The sequence below is a fragment of the Amphiprion ocellaris genome, chromosome 20 (assembly GCF_022539595.1).
Source record: "Amphiprion ocellaris isolate individual 3 ecotype Okinawa chromosome 20, ASM2253959v1, whole genome shotgun sequence".
NCBI classification, from domain to species: Eukaryota; Metazoa; Chordata; class Actinopteri; family Pomacentridae; genus Amphiprion; species Amphiprion ocellaris.
Genome location: NC_072785.1, coordinates 14,887,119 through 14,913,846, shown reverse-complemented (window position 1 = coordinate 14,913,846; position 26,728 = coordinate 14,887,119). Strand labels below are relative to the sequence as shown.

Genomic DNA, 26,728 nt, shown 5'->3' with positions numbered 1-26,728 from the left:
CAAAGAAAAAACTGACAGTAAAAGAAAAACAAAAATAGACAGAAAACAGAAAGAACTAAAGAAATAAAATAGATAGATAGATAGATAAAAAGAAAAATCAAAGAAAATAACAAAGAAAGAAAGAGTCAAAAAAAGAAACAAAAAAAGAAAATGCATGACAAAGAAAAACTGACAGTAAAAGAAAAACAAAGACAGACAGAAAACAGAAAGAGCAAAAGAAAGAAATAACGATAGATAGATAGATAAAAAGAAAAACCAAAGAAACAGAAGATAAAGAAAAAATTGGAAGAGTAAGAAAAAAACAGATAAAGACAGAAAAGGAAAATACACAAAGAAAAACTGAAAGAAAGAAAGAAAGAAAAAACACCAGATGGCGGTGTTTCCTCACACAGAGCAGCACAGGTGAGTCACCGCAGCACCTTCAGAGCGATGCATCATGGTCAGTGTAGTCCCACACTGCTCTGACTACACAGGAACTACAAAGGGAGCCATGTGACACAGCGAGCCCACAGTGACAGGTTGGCTTCGTGTTGTGTGTGTTGTTGAGAGCAGTTATGCGGAACTTGTGTCTCCTCCTCGGCGTGTTTCTGCCGCGGCTTCCTATTTACTGAAACTTCTTGTGGCAGGTTCACAGTGATCTGGTCGCTGACAGTCGGGATGAACTGAGCTGACACCAACATGACTTTATCACACATGAAGTGGGTGTGAATGTTTGTTTTTTACGCACCTTGCTTTTGCGCTTTTCTTTTTTAATTTTTCTGTACTGTCCACATAATTGGAGATGAAGTTTAACGGGTACCTGAAGCTGCGGATCGGTGAGGCGGTGGACCTGAAGCCCACCACCTTCTCCCTGAGACACTCCGTCATCTTCAACAAGGCTCCTCCGGCCCTGGACCCCTACATCGTGGTGAAGGTGGACGACTACAAGATCGGACAGACCCACACCAAGCAGAAGACCAACATGCCCACGTACAACGAGGAGTTCTGCCTCAACGTGAACGACGGCAAGCAGATCGAGCTGGCGGTTTTCCACGACACTCCGATCGGATACGATGACTTTGTGGCCAACTGCATCATCCAGCTGGAGGACCTCATCCAGACCTCCAACACTGGGGAGACCTTCGAGGGATGGGTGAGTAGAACGTAAACAGATCATGACTTTAAAACTTGCTGGGTGAGTATGTTTCAAACACAAACATGGGCGGATTCACCTTTTAAGGAGCCTCAGGGCACCATGGAAGTTGGGCCCCACTGCACAGATACCCACCTCATTATGCAGGACATGAGAAGACATGTTTACTACCAGGAAACCACTGATACTCAGGATTTTTAGTTTTAAAGGTGGCAAATATATTATCATATTGGGAGAGCATGCAAATGATACGTTATGAATCAGTCAGGGTTGATCTTGCTGAAACCACAGTAGTAAAACAAGACTTAGTGTTACTTTAGATATGGATCTACCCACTGCTACCTTAGATATCAACCTGTATGTATGTGCTACAACGGGATATTATCATGTAAGGAGAGCATACAAATGATAAATAACAAATCTGTCAGTGTTGATGTTATTTGTAGCTGAAATACAACAACAAGGTTACTAGTGTCCATACTTTGGTTTTGGATCCGTCCATAACGACCTGTACTTGTGCTGCAACAACATCTGTCCTCAGCTTTTTCTGTGTGCCTATTAATTTATTCTGATCCAAAACATCTTGGCTGTGTCATAAATCATTCATTACTCGCTCTGTAGGGACCACTATATAATGCACTATGTAGGGAACTCATCTGCAAAAGCACCACTTTCGGACACTACTTGAGTCTCTGTGCTATTAATTACGTCATTAATTAAAACATATCAGATCAATGCCAGATTGATAGTGAACTGCTTGGCATTTTTGTGATGAATTCATATTATACTAAGTGCATTTTCAAAAATTAACATATGGAAGTAATTGTTTTTTCTTTGTTGTGATACATCATTCTGCTTCCATTAAACATAATATTCCAAATTTTCATTTTTAATTTAATATTTTTGCACCATCGCTTATGGATTTGTCTCATGTTTGTTGTCCTTTTGACAAGCTACACATAGAAAAGTTGTTACATCGCACTGCATGGTTAGTGACCATCCACTGTACATTACCTTACACGGTGCCTTTGAATGCACTGTATAGGGTGTAACAATTGTAACTGAAAATTCAAAAAGCACAACAAAATGGCCAAGACCTTATATAGTGCACTCTATATATACAGTGGTTCCTCGTCTTTCACGAGGGTTAAGTTCCAGACCCCCCGGCGATAGACGAAAATCCGCAAAGTAGCAACCATATTTTATTTTATTATTTATATATATTTTTAGGCTTTATAAACCCTCCCCACACACCACAGAGCAACACTATGTGCATCAATCAGACGTCTATGAGGAATGGACAAGGAGAGATGCTGAATGCTGCTATACATGGGAGACAGAGGAGAACGATGCTACAGTCGCTGAGCCAATCAGAGCCCAGCGCTGTACACTACACATTTTATTTCTGTTAAATATTCTTCTAATATGTTTTAATTATTACTTTTTAAATCTATTTTTCATTTTTAGGCTAGAAAATGCTTCTTTTACCGCAAAATATTTCAAATACTGTAGCCATCGCAGAGCTAGTCGCTATGACTAAACTGCTGTGCTGCAATGCACCATGGGAGTTTGGGGTGTTGGGGGTTTAAATGTCGTTATTGTGGTTTATGTTAGTGTTTGTGTTTTATTGTGTTTTTGTGGTTTAGTCAGCCTAGATAGTTTGGTTGTTGTCAGGACCGTGAGTGTGAAATGTACTCTGTTTGATGATTTCCTGCCATATTATACATAATATTGTACAGTGTGTGTGTGAAAATAAAAGCATCTGCCAGTTGTAGAGTGCACAAAAGGCAGATGTCCTTTTTCCAGTGCAGTTGTTCAACGCAACTCGCCACAATAATAAATTTGTTAAAATGCCTATATGCCGCAAAATAGCATGGCTTGGCGAAAAATCCGCGATACAGTGAGACCGTGAAACGTGAACCATGATATGGTGAGGGATCATTGTACATGATACCAGGATAAGTTTGGGGTCACTTAGAAATGACCTCGTTTTTGAAAGAAAAGCTTTTTTTTTCAGTGATGATAACATTAAATTATTCAGACATACAGTGTAGAAATTGTTCATGTGGTAAATGACTATTCTAGCTGGAAACAGCTGATTTTTAATGGAATATCTCCATATGGGTACAGAGGAACATTTCCAGCAACCATCACTCCTGTGTTCTAATGCTACATTGTGTTAGCTCAGATCTGGAGTTATAAGCTAACCCCAATGCAATTAAAGTTGCAATACTAATCATTTAAAAAGCACAACTTGGAGCAACCTTTCCACAGTTTTATTGTAAATCAGTTGGGGGTTCCATTAAAAAAGACAGATTTATATGAGTCCTTCTACATGGCAGTTATGTCTGCATAAGTAAGTGATTTAAGTAGGTGACGAAAAAATTTGGCTGTTTGGATTTAGGATTTCCAAAGCAGAAAAGCCAAAAAATAACGTGAGTAATGGTCTCAGTCTGGCCACCTCTATTAAGATTATCTTGCTTCATAACTGCTGGGCTTTCCCCTGATGGTCATCTAGTATTGACTCAAACCACTGATGGATTCATGAATAAATGACCCAATGTGCCCGTTGGCTCCAATCCAGTCAATAGTTTAAGGAATCACGGTGTCCTTTTAACTTGAAGTGTTTGAAGTTACGTTTCTAGTTTAAAAGCCAGAGAATGAAAGAAAAAAACACTTTGCCAAACACCAAGTACAGTCAGATTGTAATTTTCCACTGTCTTTCAGAAGAATACTCTAAGACAGATAAACTACGAGACTACAGATCTGGTAGATAGTTTGAATTCCCTCTGACCTACCACAAGCTCTCTTCCTTTCATGGGAATATTCTCATTTCTCTGTGGTTGCTCTTACACCTGCTGAACAGTGTTTTAGAGGAGTTTCAGGAAGCAAAACATATTATTAAACTCTGGGTGATGTTCAGTAAACATCCCACCCTGAGTAACTTTGCCTGTTTTTCTGCATGAAAATAATAATATCTTATCTGCACTGAGCAAATCCCTGCTGCTCTTTGGCAGGAGATCTATCCAGGGTCAGATTACAAGCCTTCTCAAGGATAATACCGCCACATCTTCATGTCTTCAGGTCTTAGGCATATACAGTACACACTGGACAGGAACTCTTCATGTCTTAACACTTATTGGCTTAAAAGCTTTTCCCGTGATCAGCAGTAAATGTCGTCTGAAACCACACATGCGACTGCAGTGGCGGGGTGTTAATTCTACTTGTGAAAATTTCACAGTGCAAGGTGCACAAACACATTGCCCAGGCCTGCAAAGCATTCAGCCAGCCTGTACAGACAAATATGTATGTTTATAACTTAGACACTTCTGTATCTAGACATTTCCAGGTTTTTATATGTCATCATGCTTTGTTTATTGAGATTCAACGGAACTTAGTCTGTTAAAACATTTTTAAACACATTTGACTGTGGAGCACAAAAGTGACCACTTCAAAGTACGTTTTGGTGATTAGATGCCTTATGTGAAGTATCATTGTCGTCTCACTCTCATCGAGACACAAACAAAAATTGCCCCTTCAGACTGGAGTTTCCCTCGTAACTTACTTTCATCCCTCCAGGTCTGTAAGCCACTGCAGCTGAATGTAACCTGAACCTCTCCAGGCCTGGAGCAGTATCAGCTGCTACACACTCTCATTACGTTTTCTACACAGATTCTCCTCCAGTCAAATGTTTTTTGCAGTTAAACTCATTTGGTCTTCAAAAAAGTGGCTGAACTTTGCATCACATGTCAGCAAAACATGCACAAGAAGGGCTCTGCAGTAACAATAATGCAAAACCAGTGAAATAAGAAAAAGCTCATGTACAACAGTAGAAACAAATGCTTCAATGCCACAAATTATATTTGTAAATTTGCAGAAATAACGACATCTTAACTGCCATCACCACTAACAGCAGTTCTCTAAGTCACACAGGACATTAGTATTGGCGTTACAGGGTCGGAAAAGGCTCTTAGCATGGCATTGTGTTTCAATTATGTACACTTTTTTTAAAGCAATATCAAGGGAATTAATTCATACTTATGTAGCGGTGCATATATTTGAGCGAGAAAATCGATGTATCTTTAACCTAGAGTTTCTTGAGTGCCAAATCACTTGTGACAACACAGTGCAGAAACAGGGCATTCACTTTGCTTTGCACACATTTTCACTGAGACCCCAAGCAATGAGGGGAAGTGGTGTGAAAGTGGAGCTTGGTCTGTGCTTTTAGAAGAGTCAACTGGTGAGTACAGTCAGCTTCCTCACTTCATGACACAAACTCAGAGCTGTTATCCGCTAGATCTGAACTGCAAAGAGTTTTTTTGTGCTTTGTTGCGCAGACAGAAGTGCTGGCCTGGTTTGTTTCATATATGAGGCACAAGCCTCCACACGCCCACACGGCTGTTTATCACAGTGTTCCCACCGTCTGATCACTGCTCAGGGCTCACTGCTAAAATACTCTGCTGGCTCTTTCCCAGATGCTCTTCTTTCTGTCTGTCCCTTTTTTCCCCCTGTGTGTTCGCCTCTTTCTACACACTGCCTGATTCACTTGAAGTGCAGTCTAGTGGACTACAAGCAGGATTTCTCAGAAAGTTTCTCAACTCTGACATCATCCGTGTGAGACATTCAGCACATGGCATTTACACAGACAAGACCAGCTTCCTTTGACTCCCACCTGCTCACACTACACACTACTGCTTCTTTTTATGTAGTTTAGCTGCTTTTTGATATATTTATAATGTCAGTTTGAAGCTGTACTGAAGTATCTGTGGACTTGTGCTGCTTCAGTGGTTTCTTGAACTTTGAAATGATGAAACTGAAAGCGGGTTAAATACGGCTCCTCAACATTTTCCATTTGCCTGCTTCACTGAGAACGGCCCCTGCCTCTGTTTCTTGGAGAAAAAAAAAACTTCTTCCCCTGTGATACAGCATTACATGTTCTGCTTTTTAGTTACAGCATCATGCTGCCATCACCCACGTCTATTTTGCATCAGATCTGCTCCATTAGCTCGGCCTCAGAGTAGCGCTCACATGAATGCATTCACATTATGGGTTAAATTTATTCTAAAATCATACCAAGTGCCGTTTTTCAGTCAAAAACTCTGTCTTTCTCTGCTGAACTGCAAGGATAGTAACATATTTTTTCAAGACAGACTTCTATAAATGTGAATTATCCTTTAATCTGATTCTTTCATCAGCAGGGAGAGAAATTTCAGGGAGTTAATAATGCTTTGCAGCTTTTTTAAGTTCTTTGTCCAGAGTTTGCAAGGTTGTAAATACCAGCGATAGCACACATAGAGGAAGTATTCACAGTGGTCAAGTCAAACCTGCTGTCTAGACTGCAGTTTCACACTCTCTGCCAACTGAGCTGTCACATTTTATTGTATATTTATACTGTACATGTCATTTCTTCCATTGGCTGTCAATATTTTCCAGGAAGGGTGTATGTACCTTAAATAGATCTGTGTTAAAGGGTACAATGACCGAAGTTTCCACTCAGTGGTTGCTGCAGGATGTATCTTTGTCTGCCTGCCTGTCACTGTTCGCCCCCAAAAAGACCCTCTTCTGTATGTAGATGATGATGTTTGAAGCATAATTCATTGCTGAGCATCGAGCCGCTGCAGCCAGCCAAACCTGTCAGACCTGTTTTGTGGGTTTTCTGTCGCCCGCCGCGTCCAGATTCCTTAAACGTTATGTCGACACTAAAGAATGCAAAAATACGTCGTTGCATTGCTGCATCATCAGTAAAGCTGAGAGACTGATGCTCAAATGTCAAATACTGTCACATTTTTAACCCACTTATGGTAACTGTGGTAACTTTGAATAGAACCATCAGATGTACCCTGTTTCTGGTAGATAGAAGATACATTTGTGTTAGATATCTGTAGTCATAGATGTATCTTTACAAATGATTTGTGCTGTTTTATTGTTTCATCCATGTCTGTTCTGTTTAAGCTTCATCATTTGAGTACACAGATATAATCGTGTTATGTTTTTGTGTCTACAGATGGACTTGGAGCCAGAGGGCAAGGTCTATGTCCTAATTACACTCACTGGATCCTTCACTGATGGTAAGGGCTTCCACTGCAGGATTTACATGCAGCCCAGTGTTCTTCCTCATGATAAAAATCAACATTGTACTTCTCCTTCACACGCTTCTAAACAATGCCAGATATTTATGCCACCTGAAGTTAGTCACCGTCTTCTCTTTTGTGAGCCTACTGTTTTGAATCATTATTTGTCTGTGAGTCTTTTTTATCTATGTAATACTAGAGGCTGCTAGATTGGGTGTTCGTGGTTTTGTGTGACTCCTAAAGACCGGTATGAGCCAGGAATGCTGCGTCCAGCTCATCTGTTGTGATGAGAAAAATGTTTGCTTCCTTCAGACGTCAGCATTGAAGGGTTGACATACTGTGTGTACACGATCTTTGAACCTCTTAACATGAAGCCATTTAAATGAGTTAGTAGGAAATTACTTTGCAGGTCTGTTAAAGGAGAAGTTAGTCTACTTTTAAAACAACCTCAGGCTACAAGCTGTGTTGTTCCAATCAGTTGCACTGTTACTAATGTTATTACTTTACACCTAAGCAAAGATTGTCCATTTTTTCAAGGTGTAATGTTTTTCCTTGATGTTTTTTTTTCATTAGCAATTGGAAATACTCCACTGGAATGTGACAAAACATTTTACAAAGCTTAAAAAAGCCCAGTGTTTTCACATTATTAATCTTGTGGTCAACCACAAGGAACCAACCAGAAGTTGCAGAACATACTGTCATTTATAACAAGATCATACTGTAAGTAATACAGCTGAGGAGTGTGGGTGAAATCCAAGATATGATATTGCTTAGGAAAAACAAAATGACACAGCATAGGAAATGCTGTGCGTAAAAAGTAGAAAACAGTAAGATATACACTACCGTTCAAAAGTTTGGGGTCACCCAGACAATCTCATACTTTTATTCATGTGCTAACATAACTGGACAAAGGTTTTCTAATCATCAATTAGCCTTTCAACACCATTGACTAACACAATGTAGCATTAGAACACAGGAGTGATGGTTGCTGGAAATGTTCCTCTGTACTCCTATGTAGATATTCAATTAAAAATCTGCCGTTTCCAGCTAGAATAGTCATTTATCACATTAACAATGTGTAGACTGTATTTCTGATTAATTTAATGTTGTCTTCTTTTTAAAAAGTTGCTTTTTTTCAAAAATAAGGACATTTCTAAGTGGCTTTTGAACGGTAGTGTAAGTACGATACATTACTGAAATAAAATAAATAAGCAAGAATAAGACTAGAACAGAACAATAAAAAATAATGCTGACAGTGATACTGAGGTAATAAGTAATATCACACATGATAATGAAATATTGCACCTGAAAATTAGATGATATGAACACTACATTGACAGGGTACATGAAAAGTGAAATATTGCACATTTAATCAAAATTATGCATGTGATAAAGAAATATTACACTTGACATTGACATATTGCACCTAAGAAATGAAATAAAAACGTATTTTGTGACACTTGTAAACATCCTCGTGTGTCAAACGTGTACAACACATCAAATGCTGCTCAAATGAATATGTTGTATAATATGTTGTGTAGAGGTATTTTTCCATGTTTGGTTACACAGATATTGTGATGTATCGCAGATTAATGTCTTGCAATGTGTCGAATTCCGCCGAATCACCACATTGTGATACCATCATGATTGTGGGCAGTGCAAACTGTGTGAGTCACTCTGTGATTCCCACCCCTAATTATCACAATGCGTCTTCACTCAAGGTCGATACTTGATATATGATTACTGCCCTACCCATGTTGTGTACATTATACTACATTTTGAGACAAATATTCCAACAAACAGCAACACTCGACACATATTTTTGGCAATGCAGCAAATTAATCTTTTTATTCAGTATACTGATTTGCCTTTTACACAGAAACACGGTGTAGTTGTGTATTTAATAGATGTCTTGCAGTACTGAGGCTCTTTTCTTAATTTAACACCCCCTTCTCAAAGTATGACCGCATGTGTTACTTGTGCAGTGAGGACTCGGCACAAAGGTTTCCATAACGCATGTGTGGTTTTCACCTCACAAATAGCTTCTCTGTACTTCCACTGCTCAGAGCTAAAACACACAGAGCTGCACCATACTTGTGTGTACAGACGTAAAACATGAGTGAATACCCACAATTTAATACCTTAAGAACTTTAGTTCATCCTTTATAACTCCACACCTTACGTTCTGCCTTGTTTGGTCCATATAATAACTGATAGAGCTGCATTCATTAATTTCGAAGAATTAAACATCATTGTGGTGTAAAATTCTTCATGTCTAATTTGAAAATTTGTCAGAAAAACATTTGCTTGAACCATCCATCCATTATCTATACACCGCTTAATCCTCATTAGGGTCACAGAGGGGCTGGAGTCTATCCCAGCTGACTTAGGGTGAAGGCAGGGGACACCCTGGACATGTCACCAGTCTATCATAGAGCTACATATAGAGACAAACAATCACACTCACATTCACAGCTACGGGAAATTTAGATTTACCAATTAACCTCAGCATATTTTTGGACTGTGGGAGGAAGCCGGAGTACCTGGACAAAACCACCAAACCACTGTGCAGACCATTTGCTTAAACCAGAATCATTGAAATATACAAAAAAAATGGTGGTTCAACCAAAACTAAAACAGCCATGTGTCAAAAATTCTGGAGCTTTTGAGCTGAACTGCAGGAACACAGAACAGATGGGAAACAAGTATGAAAACAAATTTAAAATGTTACTAGTAAAGTGTCTTCTGTATGTAGAGTCACTATTTTAATTTCCAGTAATGGTAATACTTGTATGACATTTGGAAAAGTATTGTGCATGCTGATTGCCTTTTTTTTTTTTTTTTTTTTTTTTTTAAATCATAAAAATTAATCTTTTCGGCATTTTTTTGTGCTTTGTGATATTAAAACTATGTCTTACTGCACAGTCTGTGTCTTTAAGTTCTCTCCACTATTAGTCATGGTTACACTGTTTCCATAGAGGTGCAGGATTTTATATTGCAGTGAAAAATGAGTCCACAGTGACAAACTGCTTAGGGTTAAAGAAATCCTGCAATATCATTACAGTAATTCATTTTTTATATAAATTCAACCCTTAGCTTTATGTGATATTGGGTCTGGCAGTTAGTGGGTAAAGACGTGTCACATTAACAAGATCGCTTCTGTGTTGTTTGCTTGCATCTTGTTGCCAGATGATGCCTTAGTGAAAGAAAAGACCTACAAGCAGTTCACAAGGAAGCGGCAGAGGGCCGTGAAACGGAAGATCCACCAGGTCAACGGACACAAGTTCATGTCTACTTTCCTCCGTCAGCCCACCTTCTGTTTCCACTGCAAAGAGTTCATCTGGTGAGAAAGTCGAAGAAGATCGACTCACTGCACACACCTGTGTGGACTGTAAACTGGATCTAACTGTGTCTCTGTCTCTGTTATAGGGGTGTTTTTGGAAAGCAGGGTTACCAGTGTCAAGGTGGGCAGAACTTGTTTCCTCTTTCCGCCTTTTGCCACAGTTATTTAAACATTCAGGAAGTAGTCGCGAGTTTGACACAGTTGTTGTCTTTTTTTTTTTCCAGTGTGTACCTGCGTGGTTCACAAACGATGCCACGAGCATGTTGTCACAGTGTGCCCACTCATGAAGAAACCAGCAAAAGAACAGGCAAGAGTTAGACTGTGACTTTAATCGACAGAAGAGTAACACACGGGATTGCTTGTTTTTATAGATCATCCGCTTAATAACAATGTAATCAGTGTTTCTGAATATTTTCTGAATATTTTAGGCACCAATGTTGTTATTTTGTCACATTTGGAGCAGCTTTTTCTTAGTACAGGATGTGCAAAATATAGCAGCCCCCTCCCACACACCCACACACACACACACACACACACACACACACACACACACACACACACACACACACACTTCTGATTAACACCTGCAATGATCAGTCAACTGCGTGTTCCTCTTTCAGTGTTTGGTCTGAGCTGGTCACTGAGCCAGAACACTGCACCACACTGTATGTTCCACACATGCTTGTAATGCGTTTTCATGTTTCTATAAATAATTCGTGCTCATTTTAACACTTGAACGTGACAGTTTGCTCAGTTTTACTATATTTTTTTTTGCTGAACGTTACAAGTTTCTCTTCCTTGGGGAAATTCTGAGAGAGACAAATGCAGTGCTAAACAGAAACAAAGTCCCACTACGACCAAAATAGGAACCAGAACATGTTCCTCAATGCTCTCTGTGTGGCAGCTTCGGGTTATTTCTTGTATTAATGTGTATTCTTAAACATGCTGTTGCAATACACAGTGGTTGTTTTTAAAGCTTGTGTTCTCTGTGTGTGTCTCCATAGCCCATAAACCAAGGCTTCAGCATCAACGTCCCTCACAAATTCAACATGCACAACTACAAGTCGCCCACTTTCTGCGACCACTGTGGCTCCCTGCTGTGGGGAATAGTCCGACAGGGACTGCACTGTAAAAGTGAGACTCACATCCATGTTGGTGTCTCAAAATGAGGATCTCAACTTTGCCTTTTAATGAGAGTTCCTGTTTGTTCACTTTCTCTTTTCAGGCTGCAAGATGAACGTTCATATCCGCTGCAAAGGCAACGTTGCTCCCAACTGCGGTGTCAACAGCGTGGAACTGGCCAATAGGCTCGCAGAGATGGGTCTGCAGGCTGGAGGGCTTGCCAAGCGAAACTCAGTGGTACACAGACCTAGTCTTTCAGAATGAGCCAAATGAGTTCCACATTAGTGGGATTGTAATCAGCTAACACTTTTCCCTTTTTTTGCACTGACAGGTCAAAAGTGTAGAGCCGATGAAGGCGCCCTCTGAGAGGAGGGAGAGTACTGAAGTTCAGCGCCAAACTCCTCGACTGGGAATTTCAAACTTCACATTCCTCCAAGTGCTTGGCAAGGGCAGCTTTGGCAAGGTGGGGATGACAGGATAACAGGAAAATGTTCTTAATAATGATGAGCAAGGTGATAAATAGACAAGAGAGGGAAGCTACTAGAAGTAAATGGATCTCAAGTCTAAATACCTGATATGCATGTTTTGATTTGTGACCAACATAACAATTACCAGAATTTATCAGACAAGTATAGTGATGGAATAAAGATGAGACTGGCATTGAGAAAAATTGTGAATTTTCGTCTAGATACACAGGCAGGAAGTGATCAACGAACACTTGAATGAACATTTAAATATCACATAATTACCTACATTTATGATGAATTTGTCATTATCAAGGAGAAAATGAATCCCCAAGTTTTTCAAAGTATGTTATAGAATAATGTCAGTGAGACTGTCCAGAAGCTGCAGCTCAGTAGAAGCTGTTGCAGCAGGATAAATAGTCTAAACACTGTTGTACTACAGAGTGACTTCAAACAAAGAAAGTCCACATTTTGGGTTGACTTAATCATAGCTGAGCCCTTAACACAATAGAGATACTGTGGAATGACCTCAATAGAATCATTCACACTAGACTTCCTAAGAATATGGCTGAACTGAAGTAGTTCTGTGAGAAAGAATGACCCAAAGGTTTTTGCAGAGACAGCACGCACTCAAAATCACTTAGTTAGCTGGCAGCTAACTTACATCTGTTATTCTAGGATGGTACAAGGGTTAAAAGGTTATCTGTCCTCCTTGTGAAATACATGCAAACTGTTTTGCTCATATCAACTGTTAAGCAAGAATTGTAATCATTCTGAAACATTGATCATTGCAACGGTCAGTTTGGCTGCAACATGTGCTTTAGATTGTGCCTGAATAAAAATCACAGTATCATCAGCGTACATCTGGACAGTGACATCTGAGTACACTCGAGGAAAGTCATTTGTATAAATACTAAAATAGACCTTTGAGAAACCCCTACTGTTACAAATAGTGAATGGAGAACACAAATCACCCACTTTTCCTCTCATTTAAGTAGGATTTCTTCTAGGTCAGGGTATTGACAGATAGATTATAATTAGAAAGCTTAGAAAGTGAAATGTTCTAATTAACTGTGTCCAGTGCCTTCTTAAAATCTAAAAACGTAACGCCGACAACACTTCATCAAGGAAACATTTGTCTTGTTCAGTCAAATGTTACTTGCTTTTGGAAACCAAACTGCATTAGGTATAAAGTAAATTCTCAGTTGTTCAAATGAGACAGCAGATGATCACAGACAAGCTTTTCAGCAGTTTCAGAGGCTCAAGGGAGGATACTAATGGATCTACTGCTGTCAAAGAAGGTTTTAACAGTTACTAAATCCAAGAGTTCACTTACTTTTTCCACCAGCGCTGTAAGTATTATGTGCAGTTAGCTTCAACTTTTTACCAATCACATGCAAACATTGTAATGCAACACAGTTTTTGTCAAATTCAGTCAATATCTTCTGACAGTGTGCTAGCTATTTGCTCTGTATCCTCACCAAGAAAGTAAAAATCACGTGCTTGTCTGTAAATGGAAAACAAAGTGGCTCAGACCAATGCACACAGTGCTCTTCTAGTGTGTCTCATGCATGCTCACGCTAATGCACAGAATAGAGGGAATGGCACAGTGTTTGTCCAGAATCACAGACTCAGCTTCTAATGCAAAAAATTAAAGAATTCCTACAGGTTCACGTACTTTCCCTGCTGCTCTAACTGATGCATGTCGTACCTGCAGGTGATGCTGGCGAGATTAAACAACAAGGAACGAGTTTTTGCTGTAAAGGTGTTGAAGAAGGACATCATTTTGCAAGACGACGATGTTGAGTGTACCATGACAGAGAAGAGGGTGCTGTCATTGGCCCGCTGCCACCCCTACCTCACACAGCTGTACTGCTGTTTCCAGACACCGGTCAGTATGCTCATGTACACAAACTTGTGTTTCAGTCCGGTGCATTTGTATGATGGGGACAGTTTTATTAAAGTTGCATTTTCACCCTGGAAAAACTCGACCTATGAATGCCCTCGCCCTCGCCATGCTGAAGAATTATTTGCTGATTAAGTCGTGGCCAAAACAACTTCTGTTGAATAGAGCACTGTGCAAACAAAGAGCCTCCTCTTCATCACAAGATGCAAGCGTGTTCCTCTATATTAGATCTACAAAATTAGATCTCACGCTAAGCTGATGAAGAAGATTTACAAGATGCTTTAAATCTTAACAGCTCAACATGATTTTTCTTGTAGGCGCTATACAAATTAGAACTTGAGCAATGCATCAGTGGGCTAATATTATGCTTATCTGTTTACAAATAAGAAAAATTTTCTTTTTTTTTGTGCAAATCATAATGCAGAAAAAGATGCCCAGAGTACATTAGAAATGACGTTATCATATAGTTTGTACTTTACAATACTCTCAGCACTGTCTGCAGCACATGTAGCAGAGTATGCATCAGAGAGGTACGGAGTCAAGTGGTGCTGCTAATGAGTCTGTGAAATACCTATTCAAACATATATAAATATATAAATAATAGTGATCAATATATCAGTATCAAATTTTTATACTCTCGAGAAGTCGGTTTTGGCATTGGCCCTATAAATACAGTAACAGTTGGGCTCTAATAGAAATGTTGTGATGTCCATGTGACACTATTGTCATTCTTACTGCTTTACTTACTAATGGATGCTTTGCAGAAATTATTCATCAAATTTACCCGTAATATTTTTTCTCAACTCCCCCTTGTGGTAGCCAAGCATGCCACTACTTTTGGTTTTATTTGTAGTTTTTGATTCTGGAAAGATGTGAGCACCACCAAACCACACTTTTATCCACCATCACTTCATGAGCCTCAGTGTTTCAAATATAAATTTTGAGTTAGACCTTGTTCTGTGGTTTATGTTTTCTGCACATTGCTGGTTTAGTCCTCCGTGTTGCATTGCATTCATTGTTCAGCAGGTGGCAGCAGCGTCCTAGTGTTGTGTCTGAGTGAAAGGCCTCAGTAGAGTGAAAGGCCTCAGCTGGCACAGCGTTTCCTGACTCAGACAGGGCTCTGCTAATCTGCTTTAGTTGGCTGAACCATGACTGACATACTTCACCTCAGATTGAAATCTAATAACAGTGATTGAAGAACTGACTCAATGATGCCACCCACCTGAGTGATTCAGTTCCACACACAGCTTCAGAATAGTGACTGTTCCACCAGCACACCTCTTTAGTTACCAGTCTCATCACCATTTCCATGAGCAGATACCAAATTATCTGTGGTTTTAAGTTTTGTTACTATAATGCCAACGTGTTGACTTCTAAGGGGATTATTTGATGTCCATTTTGCATCTTCTGTGTAATATATATATATATATATATATATATATATATATATATATATATATATATATATATATATATATATATATATATATATATATATATATATATATATATATATGCATTTAAAATGTAAGTGAGTGGGTAATGGAAAGAAGAACAGTGGGAATTAGAAAGGGGAAGTGGTTTTGTCCATGGTGATACGAGCACATACTTTTACCAAATGATATGTTTTAGGAGGATTCTCCTTCAACACAGCAGTTTTTTTTAATCTGCTGCTCATCTTTATCAATAGACAGGAAATGATTTATATATATTCCTGCAAGACTAGACTACCGACTGCTCATCGAGTTCCTGGAGATTTAGAGAATGACTTATTTGGAAATTCCAGAAGCAGTCATTGTGTTGTGATGAATTTAAAATGACCACTCCAGGAAGTGGCATCTGTGGCTAATGTTTGAGCCAAAGCTGATATGGTGTCAAATTTTCACTAAATGGTTATCGTGTCCAAAGAATTCATGAGAAATTTTGCTGTCAGTCAGATTTATCTTTAACTTTATGCAAGTTGTCTTTTTTGGCACAAGTGGAGAGAGAGTCTGTGACAATAGAGGTACTGCGTACTATACTGTATATTCATATGTGTGTCATTACCATGATGTCAATATTTAATTTCTTCAGAATCACAGTTATCATAAATATCAGTATATCATCTTTAGTTTGAGCAGAAATAATTCTTTCAGTGCACAAAGTTATTGAATTAACATGATCCTCCCATCTGTGGGCTCAAAAATCATTGTGATTTTCATTTTTGCATTTTATCGGACAGTAGAAAAGTTCAACCAAGAAACTGCTATAGTGTGGAGTTTTATTTAAAGCTCAGCTGTATTCTAATACCACACACAGAGGACTGCAGCCTCGACTGTGCACCGCATCATTATTAGACATTAAACATGTAATCTGTTGGTAGAATACCTCTAAACCATGAAACCAAAGACTGGTTAAACACTAGAGTCAGCTGAGCCTGAATGTTCTGGTCACCATGAGGAGGCTTTGTGGTCAGATCTGTAAATCACGTCCTCCTGCAGTGTTTTGTCCCCAGGCACTCATTTTCCAGATCACCTACTGACCACAACCTGTAATGGGAAAGAAAGATTTATGAGATTGATCACTGGTTTTCTTTTTTTTTTTTTTTTTTTTGGCTAACTTTAAACCGTGGTTGGGTGAACTGGATTCCAATAAACGGACATGTGAAATTTCTGAGAAGCAGCCAAGTAACATCCTTGAAGCAATCTCAGTATGTTCATGGTCACTGGTTTAATAACGGGGGAGCTTCTGTGCGGCAGCAGGGCGGTTCCTGTGCACATGTGTAAATGTCGTCTTCTAATTTGTATGGCAGGACCGTCTCTTCTTCGTGATGGAGTTCGTGAATGGTGGAGATCTCATGTTCCACATCCAGAAGTCGAGGAAGTTTGAGGAGGCCAGAGCACGTTTCTACTCAGCAGAGATCACATCTGCTCTCATGTTCCTGCACAGCAAAGGCATCATTTACAGGTTTGACCCAGGCACACGCACATTAATCAAATTTACTGTATGAAAAACAGTAGAACATAAAGTACAGCCTCTCTATATATAGCTACTAGTATATATTCTAAATTCTTAATGCTGCAGTAACACTTCTTATCCAGGACATAATAATAAATTGCTGGTCAGAGGGAAACGCCACAGATTTTCCATATTAATTATGGGAACTGCTCCCTGTCCTGTCAAGACAATAGTATAACGTTGGCGTACTGTGACTCTGGGGGCTTGAAAATTACCTCTGATAATGTCGGTAGCGGTAATCTGGTCTATTGCTTGGAGCCTACAGATTTCTAAATGAGTCTATGATTAAAAAAAAAAATTAAAATATGCTGTCAAGATCCCTCATAGAAACTACAGGATCCAGCATTTCTGGAGCTTGACACCATACAAGGGAATAAAAGTCAGAAAGTCTCAGCATTTGCAGTGCTGATTTTTGAACTTTTTAATTCAGTCTCTTATGAATCCTTTACAGAAGCTTTACAGAAACTTTATATATATTCTAGAAATAGAAAATTGTGCACTCAGAGACTGTATGTATACAGTTGTGAACAAAAATTTACATGCACTTGTGAAAACCATGTACATCATGACAATCTTGAGTTTCTAATGAATCCTATAACTCTGAATTTTCAGGTGATGGAATAAAAAAACCACATATGTCTTTCTCACAAAAACAGTCTTTCATTTTGGTTCTTTCATAGATTTACTATAGGTCTTCTGGAAATATGACAAAACCTGCTGGGTCAAAAACATACATACAGCAATGCTCATATTTGGTTAAACGTCCCTTGGCCATTTTCACTGAAGTTACTTGCTTATGGTAGCTGTCTACAAGCTTCTGGTTGTATGTTTGACTAAACTAAATTTGTTGTCTGACACAAACTTCTTAAATACCGTTATTATTAGTAGATTAGTAACATTAATTTAGTATGTTTTTCTCTTGCATTTAATAGTGTTTCTTCCAATCCCAGCTTTAGCTATCTCATTGTTTCCTTTGACACCTTTTTCAGGTTGTCTGCTTGCAAAGAATTGGGAGGCAGAGCGATGGGCTCCTTGCCATTGCAGGATGATAAGGAAAGGGGGACATCATGTGAGCTAACAGCAAATCCTGAGTTATATTTAGTTATCCTCGTGTCCTTTGTCAGCTTGCACCGCATAGCATGACTGTTAAGTTAAGAGGCCGCACACAGTTTGCATGCTGCGACTGAAATAATGAGCCAAAATACTAGCATGCACATCAGGCCAGTGTAAGAAGAACAAAGCTCCCTCTGCCTTCTTAAAATAAAATCATAGCCCCAGTTACTGTGTTGTGTAATATGCGTGTCTTCTTGTGACTTGTTTAATTATCTCTGCGTGGCTCTGTGAGATTCCGCTTCAGTCTTATCTATGTTTCCTGTTACAGTTCTCCTTAAAAGATAGTTTGAAGATAGAGTGGTTTTGTTCATTTTTCAACATTTGAAGAGTTAATTTCAGACTGTCTGAAGACACACTGGCTGACTGTCACGGTTTTTAGGTAAGTGAGGGGAACTAATTAAGTGCTGGTCTGCAGGAGGTCACACACTGTACCATGAACAGCTGCTCAGTGTCATGCTATACTGTAAAAAAAGCCCTGCAATAAACACCGGCTTTGTGAGGCTTATGTGAGACTGTAGCATAGGTGTTATGCTGTGGTGTCTAATTTTTATCGCCCTGCGCCACTCTGAGAGTAAACAAACCATATAAGGAGGGAGAAATGTGAAAACAATGGATAAATGCAATTTCATCCCAAAAAAATCTCACTCTTTATGTGAAAGAACACACTGTGACACTGTGACCTCTATCAGTGTCGATAACCTTAATGTGATGCATATAGATTTCAGAAGGCTTCATTAATTCTTTTAACTTCTAACCACAGTGAAGAAAGAAAAAAAAATCTCACAGTCCGTGCGTCACAGCATTTGTCAGCACTTCCTCTTCTCTTCTTTGGAAATTTCATATTGGTGCAACTCTGTTTCTTACCCAGAGTCAGCACTGGTCCAGCTGCTTACTGTTAGACTGATGTATCAGGAGGGGTTTCAGACATCTTTCAAATATGGTGATGCTGGTGGATGAAAGTGTACAGCATCATTAGGTGCAGTGGGTGATTTGCATAGAGATATGTGGCCCTGTGTACCTCCCTACTGGAGGCATTCATATGAAAATGGAAGCACTAAAAGCTCTGCAGCATAAAAATGTTCATCAGATTACAGAACTGGCCATATATCTGGCTGAGCAAGTTATAGACACCCACTTAACCGTAGATACTATCACTTCATTTCTCTCTTTGCAGTTTTGTTGTTGCACTTATTTAACATACTCTGCTCTTCGGGGTGACAGTGTGTGAGCATTGGCCTGTTAGGCTCCAAAAGACCCTGAGACTCAGTGTTACACAATCTGCTTAAGGTGGAGAGGAGCAAACCGCATTAATCCAACCAAACCAGCGCTTAACCAGCAGTCAGCATGTCTCTTTTTCACCCTTTCTGTTCCTGCATTTGTCTTCCTGTTTTATAGAAATCACTCTATATCCTCCTGGTAGAAGCAGCAATATTGAAAAAATTCATGTGCTTTAAAGTTGTAAGCCTTTTTTAAACATTGGGACGGAATGTATAAATAGCCTGTGTGACGTATTATCTTCTGCCGAGCTTCAGGCTATCTCTGTAAAATGACCTTTGTCTGAAGTTTGGTCACCTGACCACAGATTAGACCTCGACTCCAGAGCAAACACTCAGCAGGTTTAATCTCCCTGTCAGATGACAAAGCAGCAGCTGACGTGAAAAGAGATTTTTCCAGTGTTTGGTTATGGAGACATCCCTATGTACGGTCAGCAGTGGGAAAGATATCTATGCTGGTAATACCACACATTTAATTTTTTAGCATATCACATACACTTTCTGTGGAAACCAAAGAGTGTGCACATTATTAGTGAGCCGCAAATGCCAGTCTCTGCCAGCATGGTCATTAATCAGTTTTCACACCCCAACAGAACCACACAAAGCAATTTTTTTTTTTAGTATGCATCAACTGTTATCAAGAAAGTGTGCAATCTAATCAAACACAGTAGCTACAGATTCATTTTAGCTGTAAAATCTTTTATTGATTATGGTTAGAATTAAAAACTAAATACTTTATTTAAGCAGATACACTGAGCTAATTCATTTCATTCATGCAAACCCAGTTCGCAAACACACATATACAGCAAATGGCATCATCTGTAACTTAAGTCTGCACATATAAAAACAGACAATCAACAGATGGACATTTTAAATGTTGCATTTTGCCAGTAAATATGATTCATGGTGTAACTTTGTCTTACTCTTGGAAACAATTAACCATCATAACTGTGTTCCAAAGAGAATATTTATTCAACAAAATACATCTCTTACTTCATGTGCTTCCAGTACTTGTGGCCACATCCAATTTATTTACTGTTTCTGACATCTGAGCACCTCATCCTTCTTGCCAAGTGGTCATCTGAATGTTTCCTGGCTGCCACTTCATGGCCAAAAATTCTGTTAGTGTCGCCTGCTGTTACAAAAGTTTCAGTGTCCTCAGAAGACTTTTTCTTCTTGTCTCCCCACAAATTTCTACCTTGGTTGGGTATAATTAGAAACTACAGCCACAGGGTGCGACTTGGAGAGTAAACACAAACCGACATTTTAGCTGCTGTTGGTTTCAGTTGGAGTTTGGTGGCTGATTCTAGGTTTTACTCTTTTCCCTTCATTTTTTGGTGAATAACAATGTCACTGAGCAAATATCTCACCTTTATTCTTTCATTCTGTGTTTGTGTTGCCTTTCAGGGATCTAAAATTGGACAATGTTCTTCTTGATAAAGACGGTCACTGCAAGCTGGCGGATTTTGGGATGTGCAAAGAGGGCATATTTGAAGGTGTGGCGACGGGAACTTTCTGTGGGACCCCGGATTACATTGCACCTGAGGTCAGTTTCTACAGAATAGTGAAAACACAATAGCACGTACGGATATTTAGCACCACTTTTATGATACTGAATGTTTTCGGATATTTCCATTTTTCATTTGGACGAGTACATCACCCGAGGTCGTCTGAGTTCATATGATGCACTCCCCAGTCTAAGCCACCCCCCATCACACCATCTCACTAAAAGCAAACACTGTGGTCACTTGATGTCATTTCAAACTCTCTCCTGACTGACTGGAACACCACACCTGTGAGTTTGGCCTGTGAACAACCCTGTTGCCCCGACGAACCCTGATCCCCTCATCATAGTGTGCATTTCGAGGCGTGCTTGGATTTCATAGTGAGGGATTAACTTGATCTGTGTTCTCACGTTTGAGAGATTTTTCTCTGACCAAGACTGTGTCTGAATTTATGAAAGGCCTCTTCACTGCTCTCAACACCTTTCCTTCAGTGTGGTCTCACTGGCAACAAATCCAGCACATCCATTAGCTAAACTTCATGGAGTGGTTTCAAGTTGGCTGTTGAGACTGTCTCTGTGTCATCATGGCTAAGTTTCTTGGCTCGCTCTCATGTGTTTCCACAGATCCTGCAGGAGATGCTGTATGGACCCTCTGTGGATTGGTGGGCGCTCGGGGTGCTGCTGTTTGAGATGCTGTCAGGACACGCCCCCTTCGAGGCTGAAAATGAAGATGACCTCTTCGAATCCATCCTCAATGAAGAGATTGTTTATGCGTCTTGGCTCAGCACGGAGGCCGTTAACATACTCAAAGCTGTGAGTACACCTGTGTTCATTTTGTATTCACAGTCTGTCGCTCATCAGCTGTAAAAATTTAATGATGAATGAACCTGGATGAAAGCCACGTCGTGCTGAAGTCTTTGTCTTTTTGGCCGACATTTACTCCCCTCTAATCAGTGCTGTCGGACTTAGTTCACACTATACAATCGCAGGAAATGTCTGTGAAGCTTTTTTTAAACTGAGGTAATGATAGAGGAAATCAATTTGTCATTAGATTTGTGACCAGTATTGTGGAGAAAACTCAATAAGTGTAAACATTTACTAAAAGACCAGCCGACTGCATCTCTGGATAGTGTCACAGCACCCTGCAGCATCATGCATTAGGATATCAAAGACCAAAGAGGCTTTGCCCTGAATCTCAATGATTACGGTTTTATTTATTTATTTGTTGTCCTTTGGACTGTCTGGCACTGTCTGACTGCAGAATGACTAGCAGCCAGACAGTCGGCCAGCCAGCTGTTTGGCCCGGGTCTTTTACATAACTATATTAAGGCATGGTCCACTGCCCAGCCACAGCACACAGGCTATAAATATGACAGCACCTCCTCTCTTCATTCCTCCTGTCTTTACACGATGTTCTCCTCGTATCCATGTTGTTATTTCAGCATGCTAGAGGAAGCACCAAACCAATCTGCCCTGCTGATTTGTGTCACACGTTACGTATTGGCGCAGGGGATTTGAACGCTGCTGCTCTATTTTTACTGGAGGCTGATCCGTTGCAAGGTTCTCCTTGTTGTTGTAAGCGAGTAAATGGCTGTCAGGTGGCTTGCGGTTTGGCATTGTTGAGTTTATAGAGAGCATATAGAGAGAGAATTGAATTAATTTAATAATAACTGAAGGCTATTTCAATGATTTGAGTAAAGATGATCATCATACAGGTGGACACAATAAATGATTCCATACGGCAGAAACAAATCATAATTATCGTTGTCAATTATTGATAAATTGATGCATCATTTTCCCATAGAATATTCTAAAACAATTTAACATTTACATTTCAAAAACTTGAATCTATCTATCTATCTATCTATCTATCTATCTATCTATCTATCTATCTATCTATCTATCTATCTATCTATCTATCTATCTATCTATCTATCTATCTATCTATCTATCTATCTATCTATCTATCTATCTATCTATCTATCTATCTATCTATCTATGCTCATCTGAGTAACTGATTGACTTGAAGTTTTCAGATTAATATTGTCTTCTGATTCCTGTGAATCTTTTAGTGCAGAAAGGCTTTTTTATGAAGTAATGCTGAGGAGGCAGGTCTGGTTCTTCGAATGGCACAGCTGACGTGTAGCTGCAGAAAGATGGCATCAACTTCAGTGGAATAGTTTTCACATTTTGTGGTCTGCAGACTCCTGAACTGACTGACCCCTTCTAGTCTAACTCACAGTCAATTCCACCTCAAGGACCATACTGGTCGACTGATGCAATTTTAAAAAATGTTTTAGCCCATTAACTGCAAATCACATCATCAAAATCATCCTTGCAGCTGCAAATCCCTGCATGCAATTGCTCTGGCATTAAACTGCCATGGTTCTCCTCCTCATTTGCCTGCAAAAAATATGTTTTAATGTTAATGATAAGAATACAGGAGATCATAAAGCTGAAATACAGCACTTGATTGAAGCCTAATAAATGATTAGATCGGTTCTTCAGTTTTGGAGGTGATATATTTGTCATAAAAACAATCTGAATCATGAACTGTATGTAATATGAATCTCATCTGCTTCCTTATTCTCTATGAGTTTAGTCCTGCTGAGACTTGCAGCATCGTTTAGGCCAAGTCTTAATATTGTTTTGAGCTGATATGGCAAGATGTATTAATCTTTCCAGTGACTTCAGGTTAATCTGGCAACTGTCACCGTGGAGACGGAGGCTCATTAGTTTGTTGTGGCCTTGTCTGAATGTCACCGCTCGTCTTGAGGCGACTACCCAGCCAAGACAGAATTTTTCAAAACACAGTTTTTATTCAGTTTCCTCCCTGAGGCAAGTTGAAACTAACTTTTTAATTTTTAAGTTTTGTTTGTTTGGAACTTCCCCTCAGGCCTCTGATACTCACTAGACTTTGGTAGCAGAGAAACACTTGGAGTTCAGCAGGTGATTCACTATTGTTTTGTTGAATACAAAACCAGGAAGTTGGAGCACATCAGTTGCAGTTAACTGAACCCAGTTGAACTCTGCCCAACTAAAGCGACGTAGGAGGTGCCGGGCACAATGCAGGGTGTGTGTGTGTTTTTTGTGAACTGGGAGGCGGGGACTGACTGGATGCACTCCTGGCTTGATTCCAGTTTGGCATTCCTCCAAATGTATCTAGTCTGATCTGGTTGAATGACTTCATCATCTTTCTTCACTTTGTACCGATCATAACTAAACCATCAGCTGGTATACAGTCACTCCAACAGTTCACTCACATTATGCCTTTAATGTACAGATTTTTTTAAATTCCATCTTTTGGTGAATTTTCTGTCTTTTGGTTCCTACAGTTGTTGACCAAAAACCCAGCCCGGCGTCTGGGCTGTGTGGCCTCAGAGGGCGGTGAGAGCGCAGTGACCAGCCACGCCTTCTTTGCCAACATCGACTGGGAGAAACTGAATCGTAGAGAAATAGAACCACCCTTCAAGCCTAGGATTGTAAGTTACATGAATGATTTTGCTGATGACCAGATAGTGTTTGAATTTGCCTGACCTTGAGGTTGTAACTGTGTTTTTGCTAAAATGCCACTGACGGTAACTAGTTCTGTTTTACTTCCCCTTAGAAAACACCAGAGGATGTGAACAACTTTGACCCAGATTTTACTCAGGAAGAGCCCACCCTCACACCCATTGATGACCCTGTCATCCCTTCTGTCAGCCAGGAGGAGTTTAAAAACTTTTCCTTCACTTCACCTGAACTGCTGGAGAGCTAATCATCTCCTCACTGATTTGCCAGTCATCATGCACTTGTCTCAGTCTTCTTTGTGTCTATGACTTTACAGAAGACTATCCCCAGTGGTATGTACAGTTTGACGCTGTCAAATTCCCCAGAGATATGAGTGTGTAAACTGCCAAAGGACTCAGCCAAACACAAGCTGGACAAGAAACCGGGGCTTCACATGAACTCTTAAGCACTTGTGAAATTCAAAGTGGCGTGTGACCAGCTTTTGGAATTGTATTTAGTTTTGACTGTGATATAGCTTAAGTGACACATTCATGCAAGTGTCTATGTGGTCAGTATGTATTTGATATGTTATGTTGTGATGAGTTTGCTTCCATTTACTGCAAATGAAAACGCACTTTTTGGAACACAAAGACATGGTTTGTGATTTCAATTTGGCTCCAGGAAGAAATCAAGAGTCAGCTTTAACCAAGCTTGCAAGACATTCCCAGAAAAGTTGAAGTGCCAGTTATATCCTGGAAGGACTGAGTGACCAGTTGAAATATTTTCTCAATGATGTGACCCTACTCTGGAAAAAAATGCACAAACTGACACGGACCCACACAGACTGGCTAAAAGAGAGTGAATGGTTGAGTCCATCCATTTTTAAAAGAAGAAAAGAAAGAAGAAAAGAGTAAAATTTGAATGAAGCTCAAAAAACAGCATTACATCTAGGCCAAACCATTTGATTGAATTAGGTTAAAGGTTCAATTTTTAATCAAATAAAAAATTTAAAAGGATGAATTGTCTAGGTTCCTAGATTCAGTTTCAGATAATAGGTGATGTGTATTATTTATTTATGCGTCACACCCTCAAACAAAAACTCGGCTTCCATCTTAATGAGTCTCCATGTAAATTGATCTGCCAGGCACGCTGAGGATGATGCAAGACTTCATCAGAGGTGAAAGCAATGTAGTGATTCAGGCTGACTGTGAAATATCCAAAAGTTCACAGATTTCATCACACAGTTACCTGAACTGAGGATGAATGCTGGCACAGTGTTTGGCAATTGCTGGAATCAAATGAGTGTTTGTTTTGTCTTTAAATTTCATAAGAATAGCAGTCATAACATGTTTTTTTCTCATTTCTAATGTGCACTCTCTTTCTCTCAACAAACACAGAGCCTTTGAAAGCTTCCAGGTCTGTGGACAGACTGCCTGGGTAATGGGAACTCACGTGATGTTATTTTCAAACATGCAAATTCGAGTTGTAGAATATTCCCTCTGCTGAACAGTAAAACCACTCTCTCTGGGAGAATGTAAAACTGAAACTGGAGAGAGGGCTTAGGACTTTAATCCTAGAGTACGGTAACATCGACTGATCATCTACAGCTGCAGGGGCTTCGGCAGCGCATTCTGTCATTGCAAACCAGTAGACAATAAACAGGAAACCACACAGCGTCACTGCAGTCGCCTTTGATCGAAACAGGAAGACACAAGAGGGAAAGAATCGTGTTCTTTTGTGACACTTTGAGCTACACAAATACAGTATATTGTCTACTGTTGGCCGTATAAATCGAAAATATTAAACCACATAGGAAGCAAAATATGAATTTGGTGTGTCTGAACCTGCACCAGACCTGACCTTTCCGGACATCAGCTCTTCCTGTTAGTTTGAAAGAGGAAGTCTTCAGGCTCCGCATATATTTAACTCCTCAGGCCTGCATCCTGTGGAGCATTCTGCTTCTAAATCCTGTAAATTGGCAGCTTGAGATACAAAAAAACATTCTGAAATCAAAACCAGCTACAGTGTGTATAAAAAATTTTAACCCCTTTGAAGTTTCCCCCTCCTGTTTCTTTGTAAAATCAAATCATAGAAAATTTACTTAGGCTTTTTGGACAAGAATTTACAAAAAAAAAGACTCCTTCATGTCAAAGTGAAAACAGATTTCTTCAAAGTAATGTCGATTCATTTTAAAATTTAAATGTAAAATAAGGGATTGCATAAGTATTCACCTTCTTCAAGTCAGTATTTAGTAGATGCACCTTTGTCTACAGTTACAGCATTGAGACTGTGGATAGGTCTCAATCAGCACTG

At 39.5% G+C, this 26,728-nt stretch overlaps 1 protein-coding gene across 1 annotated transcript; it reads left to right on the top strand.

Annotated features, from left to right (window-relative positions):
• The first annotated feature begins 529 nt into the window (after positions 1 to 529).
• On the top strand, positions 530 to 25,775 carry prkcha (protein kinase C, eta, a). Its single transcript, XM_023285916.3, has 14 exons — positions 530 to 1,132; positions 7,137 to 7,200; positions 10,393 to 10,546; positions 10,633 to 10,667; positions 10,771 to 10,853; positions 11,551 to 11,680; positions 11,772 to 11,905; positions 12,000 to 12,131; positions 13,850 to 14,023; positions 16,830 to 16,984; positions 20,830 to 20,968; positions 21,551 to 21,739; positions 24,262 to 24,408; positions 24,534 to 25,775. The coding sequence occupies exons 1-14, from the start codon at positions 782 to 784 to the stop codon at positions 24,681 to 24,683; spliced, it is 2,037 nt and encodes a 678-aa protein (XP_023141684.1). The 5' UTR covers positions 530 to 781; the 3' UTR covers positions 24,684 to 25,775.
• The last annotated feature ends 953 nt before the right edge of the window (positions 25,776 to 26,728 follow it).

Bases quoted from the DNA above. Each gene is read 5' to 3' on its own strand.
- prkcha (XM_023285916.3), top strand. From the start codon at position 782: ATGAAGTTTAACGGGTACCTGAAGCTGCGGATCGGTGAGGCGGTGGAC. The intron at 10,854-11,550 runs GCAAGAGTTAGA...GTGTCTCCATAG, and splicing joins AGAAACCAGCAAAAGAACAG to CCCATAAACCAAGGCTTCAG. The intron at 24,409-24,533 runs GTAAGTTACATG...ACTTCCCCTTAG, and splicing joins CACCCTTCAAGCCTAGGATT to AAAACACCAGAGGATGTGAA.